The sequence below is a fragment of the Paralichthys olivaceus genome, chromosome 3, assembly GCF_024713975.1.
Source record: "Paralichthys olivaceus isolate ysfri-2021 chromosome 3, ASM2471397v2, whole genome shotgun sequence".
NCBI lineage: Eukaryota > Metazoa > Chordata > Actinopteri > Pleuronectiformes > Paralichthyidae > Paralichthys > Paralichthys olivaceus.
In genome coordinates this window covers 1,850,733-1,857,500 of record NC_091095.1, presented here as the reverse complement: position 1 = coordinate 1,857,500, position 6,768 = coordinate 1,850,733, and the positions used below count along the sequence as shown (strand labels likewise).

At 44.3% G+C, this 6,768-nt stretch overlaps 2 protein-coding genes across 5 annotated transcripts in view; one reads left to right on the top strand and one right to left on the bottom strand.

Moving 5' to 3' along the window:
* Positions 1–1,069, bottom strand: part of lamp3 (lysosomal associated membrane protein 3) — a 6,902-nt gene extending 5,833 nt beyond the window's left edge. The window contains exon 1 of the mRNA XM_069520439.1: positions 434–1,069. Within this exon, the coding sequence (XP_069376540.1) occupies positions 434–494 (61 nt within the window). The 5' untranslated portion in view covers positions 495–1,069. The remainder of the gene's footprint in view (positions 1–433) is intronic.
* A 918-nt stretch (positions 1,070–1,987) lies between these two features.
* On the top strand, positions 1,988–6,766 carry kng1 (kininogen 1). 4 transcript variants are annotated; one of them, XM_020104120.2, is made up of 9 exons: positions 1,988–2,115; positions 2,251–2,341; positions 2,994–3,140; positions 3,627–3,743; positions 3,960–4,035; positions 5,142–5,311; positions 5,399–5,509; positions 5,607–5,705; positions 6,216–6,766. In XM_020104120.2, exons 2-9 carry the CDS (start codon positions 2,276–2,278, stop codon positions 6,534–6,536), a joined length of 1,107 nt encoding a protein of 368 aa, XP_019959679.1. In that variant the 5' UTR covers positions 1,988–2,115; positions 2,251–2,275; the 3' UTR covers positions 6,537–6,766. The 4 variants fall into 4 exon arrangements, with proteins under 4 accessions (XP_019959679.1, XP_019959680.1, XP_069376538.1 ...); XM_020104121.2 differs by having other exon boundaries at positions 2,008–2,155; XM_069520437.1 differs by having other exon boundaries at positions 2,050–2,115; positions 2,254–2,341.
* The last annotated feature ends 2 nt before the right edge of the window (positions 6,767–6,768 follow it).

Genomic DNA, 6,768 nt, shown 5'->3' with positions numbered 1-6,768 from the left:
CTTTATCAATGGCTGATGATATGACAGTTTCAAAACCAGTTGATGTGACTCTGTTTGTTGAAACCTCAAAGTGAGAGAAGTGTGGGAGAAGTAAAGACCACGACAGCAACGATCACTGAGTCAGACAGGAAACTAGAAACGACACAGAGCACAGAGCAGTGACCACGCAGCGACGCTCTTATTCATAAAGAAACATAAATAAGTCAAATGTCCCCATCGGTCAAAATGTTTAATCCAAAGATGGGATATTTTATAGACCAGAAGTTGCTGCTGCGTGATATCATAAATATAAATATCAGGACATCTGGTGAGTCTTGATTCAGGTGAGTTCACTTTGTCTTTTTCATGGTGTCACGCTCAGGAACAATGTGCATGAGAAACTCAGACGTGTCGTCAAATGTGTTATCATGTTCTGGAATATTATCAAACTTACCAGGAATCACGGCAGCCAGCAGGAAAAGACAGCAGCCGCCCGAGAGAGCCGTCAGCATCATGGCTGCAGGAGAACAGAGCGGAGTGATGAGACCAGATGAGGAGCTGAGCCGCAGACGTTAGTGGTTCAGTGAAACTGTTGGACACCGACCGAGCAGAGGAAGTGAAGTGTGACATCAGACGTGACACCTCTGATGTTAAAGTGATGAACAGACAAACTGAGAGAAAAGCTTCATGGCTGCAAAACACAAGATCAACTGCAAATTAAATAAAGAGGATCAACCGAACAGTCCTGTTTGTAAATGTACACGAGGCTCCGCGTGACACGATGATTTCAACATATAAGAATAATAATAATACAACGATTAAAGATGGGAGGTTTTTAATTTGATCTATCATCATTTTCAAAGTCCTGGAAACACATGAATGCATCACAGATAATATTCTGATGATATGTTACAGTCACATGGGACATAAGAATAATAATACACATCATCTAGTACATTTGTCAGATAATTATATTACTTTTACTTGAAGTGATATGTAGTAAAACTTAACTTAACACAACAGAAGGACTGCAGGACTACTGCATTATATATACATGGTGTATACACGTGTGTGTGTGTGTGTGTGTGTGTGTGTGTGTGTGTGTGTGTGTGTGTGTGTTGGGGGGGGGGGCTCTGTGCACCCATTGAACTCGGTGTGTGTCAGTAATTGATCAGAGACAAAGAAAACAGCTGTAACATCTGTATGATGTATGTCTACGTGTTTAAACACCTGCACACAACGTCTGAGACATTTCACCTCGTTTCACAGAGCGACGGTGAAAACACCAGCGGTGAAGGTCAAAGGTCAGCAGGGACAAAGTACCAGTTAGTGTGTACACACACACACACACACACACACACACACACACAGAGAGAGAGTCTGTGCCAATCAACTGTACTTTACATGCTTTATTTTGTAAAATGATTATTTTGTGTGTGTATGTGTGTGTGTGTGTGTGTGTGTGTGTGTGTGTGTGTGTGTGTGTGTGTGTGTGTGCCTGGCTTGAGTTAAGACTGTTTGTTTGGCCAAAATTACGAAAAAACAGACACACATCTCCTCAAATGCTCTCTCTCTCTCTCTCCCTCTCCCTCTCCCTCCCTCTCCCTCCCTCTCTCTCTCCCTCTCTCCCTCTCCCTCTCCCTCTCCCTCCCTCTCCCTCTCTCTCCCTCTCTCTCCCTCTCTCTCTCTCTCTCTCCCTCCCTCTCCCTCCCTCCCTCTCCCTCCCTCCCTCTCCCTCTCTCCCCCTCCATCTCTCTCTGATAATGACTGTTGACTCGACAGGTAGGAGGACAAACAACAAAACAAATATTTACTCTCCTTTTACCGACCGAGCGTTTGAAGCACCAGTGTGTGTGTGTGTGTGTGTGTGTGTGTGTGTGTGTGTGTGTGTGTGTGAGTGTGTGTGTGTGTGTGTGTGAGTGTGTGTGTGTGTGTGAGTGTGTGTGTGTGTGTGAGTGTGTGTGTGTGTGTGTGTGTGTGTGTGTGTGTGTGTGTGTGTGTGTGTGTGTATCCTCTGTGCCCTCCTGTCCTCTGTCTATGTGTCATCATCCTTCCCAGGATCCCCAGTTCCAGGAGACCTTCACTCAGTCGTCCATCCCCGTGTGGAGAGGAGTCGAGTTTTTCTCCCCGGAGCAGGTGAGGATCGACAGCCGGCCTCCGCCTTCTCAAGCTGCAGGTGCTGAGTCACTAACTCTGCACATCAGGCCTGAATCTGACGCCTCCTCGGTAAACTCAGCGTTCTCAGCTGGTGTGTGATATTTTCCGTTGCAGCAGAGACGAGCGTGAAGATCAGACCATGAGGAGTGGAGCTGGCCTGTGTGTGCTGGGCCTGCTGGGCCTCCTCAGCTCCGTGCTCGGGCAGGTGAGCAGACGACTGACTCTAAACCTGAGTAACACGGAGACCGCAGAGGAACGAGAGGGTTCACCGCAGCAGGAGAAGAAGTATTTTAGTTAGTTATAGTATTAAAGTATCTTTAAATAATATTAAAAAGGGAAAAGTACTTATAGTAAGTTCTTAAGTACTTGATTTCAACTTTTTAAAACTGGCTCGGATTTTATTTTCTGCTTTTATTTTGTGTGTTCTCCGTTGTTTCCTGTAAATTACCTTCAATTCTTCTTCTGTGTTCTTTAAAAGTGTTAAATAAGTGCTACAAAAATCAAAGTTTATTCTTGTCATCACTGATATTGGATTAAAAGCATGAGTCGTTTCACAGCTACAGATTTGGATCATTGTGTAAATCCTGATGTGGAAGCTGACTTTGACCTGTGTTGTTTATTTGAGTCATTCTCAGTTAAACACACACACGAAATCTATATTTTCTCTTAAATGTCCAGAAGCAACAAAGTCTAAAACTGCAGAATATGGAAATAATCAAAGAATAAACCTAAAAACATTTTTAAAAAACCGGCCTTTAGAGTGAGTTGTGTACTTTAAACTGAAACTTTAAACTTATCGCAGTAAGTCGGTGATAAATTTCTCTTTCATGGTAACTCTCCCTCTTCTCCTCGTCCAGGCCCCAGAGGAGGTGCCGCCCGGCATCCTGGTATTCTGTGACAGCCCCGTGGTGAAGACGGTCGCCGGCAGCGCCGTGCACAAGTTCAACGAGAGGCTGAGCACTGGAAACAAACTGGCTCTCTATCAGATACTGTCAGCCGTCAAGGTACCGTGATCACGAGACACCGGTGAGACGGTTTGTCTCAGTGTGATTCAGACTGAACTCACTGCAGGACGCTCGTGTTTGTTAATGTCCTCAATGAGACAATTCAACAAAGTGTCTTTGGAAAAATACAAATAATAATAATTTAAAGGAACTCTCAAAGGATGTAAATCCGTTTGTTTGACATTTTTAACTGCTACTTACCAGACGAATATATCAAATAGAAAAATAAGCAAAACCTTAATGAGGTAATTGTAAAAAGTTCTTTGAATATAGTTCATGTACTAATATAAATACATTGATATGATATTATTCAGTATGTTCTTGTAGAAACAGTGAAATGAATAAAGAGGAGTTTGGGATGTGAATTGATCCGATGGTCGATCACTGAGCTGGAAGCTGATGAACCCAGAGAAACTAACGCTGTGGAATTCTGGGAAATCATGTTTAGACTCTTGGACCTCACTGATGCCGTCTGTGTGTCTCCAGTCAGAGAGCGGCACAGGCTCCGTGTACTCACTGCAGTTCACCACCAGGAGAAGTGACTGTCCGGCCGGCAGCAGCAAGCCGTGGACGGACTGTGACTATCTGCCTTCTGGACACAAGGTGGCGATGATGGGATGAAATACAGCTGCTGAGAAAACACTTCAGAATAAACTTTACTGTAAATACTGTTAAATGAAACTGCAGGTTCCTGTGACCTGGAGCATCGAGAGCAGATTCTATCACTTTACTACATTTCTCGTTACTTGTATATTTTATTTGCTTCTTGTTTTTTGACGGATCGTACTCACAACATCTTCTGTCCTGGTGTCAACACAGAATCCGATTTCATGCAACGCCACGGTTCTCCTGACAGAGACAGACGCAGACACTCAGCAGGTGCATTGTCAGATGGGTGAGTGAGCAAGTGAACACATGACTCGTTAGTTAATTAATTCATTAACAGGACGACGTCATTAAATAGTTGTTTCTAACAACTGGGACAACAAGTCGATCCAGAACGAGCCTCAACAACAACACACCCAGCCACACACCGTGCTGCGGAACCACCAACACTACACAAAAGACACACAACCTTCCAGTCTTTACTCTAAGATAACTTCTCATCTATTGCTGCACTCACTTTGGATTTCTTGTTACCCGCTACAAACACGTACAGAGAATATAATGATGTCATCTGAGAACACTCCAGTACAAGTGTTTTAAAATCATCATACATGCAGGATCTGTAAATTATTTCCTGAACAACATTAGCTTCAGTTTGTTGACCTTGACCTTTGACCAAAAGCTCATCATGTGAATGAACCCTGACGTCGTTGAGTTGGTTTGTACACGTACACACGTACAGGGGGTGAAAGTGTAGTATATACTTCATGTTTTCTGAAAGTTGCTTTCAACACCAAAATCTTTTTCAACATGGGATCGATGTCTGTGAGTCTGTTTGTCACAGACAGGCTCATTTTCTCTTTCAGTCATTGAGGAGGAGGAAGTACACAGATCGACGCAGGGAGACGGATTGTGTAACATTATCAACCATCGTCTCCATGAAAGGCAGAGTGGTAGTCTAGACTTCCATCTGTTTGCTCAGCAGGTTCTCTGTTGGTCGACAGTCCACAGATTGTTTCCTCGATGTGAACTTGCAGAGTTCTTTATTAAAACTGTGTTTTAAAGTTTCGACAGTGTTCAGTAACCTGAGCAACATTATCACGGCACGACTTCTCCTGACGTGAGGATCCAGGAATCTAGTTCCACATTTTTAGGACCATTGTGAGAGTATTGTTTTGTTAAAGTGAAATATTGACATTTTAAAGACCTTTAAAATTGAACCTCAGGGTCTCTCCATCATTTCTCTTTTACATTATTATCACGGAGCAGCAGTGATGACAGATTAGGGGCCAATGTTTCCTTCAAGTTTATGTTTTTAGTCTGTTTCTCTTTTCTTTATTTATCCACAGCTCATTCTGTCTTTTTCACTTTTTCTCCATCTTGTTTCGCCTCCAGACAATTACATCCTTCCAGAGAAAGCTTCCTGTCTGGGCTGCCCCGAGGACATCGAAGAAAACTCAGAGGACCTCAAAACCCCCGTCTCCGTCTCCATCTCCAAGTTCAACTCCATCTCCGACTCCACTCACCTGTTCACCCTGAACGACATCGGCTACGCCACCAGACAGGTAGAGAGTGACTCTGTGATGTGAAGGGAGAGGAGGCCGGCGCGGTGTGTTTCTTCTTCCGACAGCTGAGTGCGTGTGTCTCCGCAGGTGATCGCAGGTCTCAGGTACAAGCTGAGGTTTGATATGAAGAAAACCACCTGCAGCAAGGCCGAACACAAAGACCTCAACGTACTGTGTGTCCCTGATGAAAAGGATGTGGTGAGTGTGTAAACACGGCGCTTATCACCACTCATAGTGTGATCAATCCCAACCTGTGTGTGTGTGTCTGTGTGTGTGTGTCTGTGTGTGTGTGCAGGAGTTTACAAACTGTAACTCGACAGTGGATTTGGCTCCGTGGAGACAGGAGACTCCAGTTGCAAAGATTGAGTGTGAAGCAGGAGCTCTTTCTCCCATGGTGAGACGCACGGTCACAACACGAACTACTGTCTGTGTAACTGTGAAACTATTTATCACTGAGTCCTCATAAGTATTCAGGAAGTTGTTTAAACAAAAGGTCTTTGGTTTTCAAAAGGTTAAAAAGAAGACGACCCTCTCAACTAATCAACAGGAAGTGCGGAATTAATGCTAATATTCTGCAAAACGTTGTGTTTATGTGGTTAAATATTCCTGTAATGGTTCCATTTCATTAGATTTTCTTAGATCAGATTCAGAGATTTAGTTGGAGGTAAAATTTACCAATTTAACTTTTCCACCTCAACACATTTAAATTCAAGATGCAAACTTCATTATTCTGATTTGTTCTAACTCCAGAGAAACATCTAGTTGACTAATAAGACTAGTATCTATGAAACTGATTCAATCATTTCATTTAAACATTATTCATTCAGAACTTTCTTTAACACGATTCAGCATTTTCGTGTCGTATAAGAACTTGTTCATCCACAACCTGTGTTCTTCACCTCAGCTGTTCAAGAGGCGTCGTCCTACAGGCTGGTCTCCCCTCAGGAACCTTCTGTATGACGTCCCCTCGACCTCACCCTCACACTTACCCTCCCCGGCTCCCGCCAAAGAAGAATCATCGGAGGAGGACGTCACGGCCGTCAAACCGTCCGGCCTGCCCAACGTGGCAGCAGATCCTGTGAGTGACAGCCCCTTCCACTGCCCCTCCGAACCCTGGAAGACTTTCCACCCGGTCCAACCCGCCGCCACCGGGGCGGTCCCAGAGGCCGTCTCCCCACAGCCGCCCGCAGACGGGGGCTTCCGTGACGCAGACCTGCTGGCATGAATATTTCCACATTCCACAGATTGTCTTTGTTTTGAAGGAACCTCTTCGGGGGGGTAACGGGCCCTGTAGCTCCTCAGACAGCACTGGACGAATAAGGACTGAAATGATCACAGAGGTCGTTGCTGTTATCAGATAAATTGATGTGTAAGCGAGGAGGCTCAGTTCCCTGTGTGTTTATTAGAGATAGATTCTGCCAGGAAGATGAAATAAAACTTTGCTCTTTGTGCTCATT

Excerpts from the sequence above, each read along its gene's own strand:
- kng1 (XM_020104120.2), top strand. The coding sequence starts at position 2,276 with ATGAGGAGTGGAGCTGGCCTGTGTGTGCTGGGCCTGCTGGGCCTCCTC. Across the intron at positions 2,342-2,993 it reads TCAGCTCCGTGCTCGGGCAG|GCCCCAGAGGAGGTGCCGCC; the intron begins GTGAGCAGACGA and ends CTCCTCGTCCAG. Across the intron at positions 4,036-5,141 it reads GCAGGTGCATTGTCAGATGG|ACAATTACATCCTTCCAGAG; the intron begins GTGAGTGAGCAA and ends TTTCGCCTCCAG.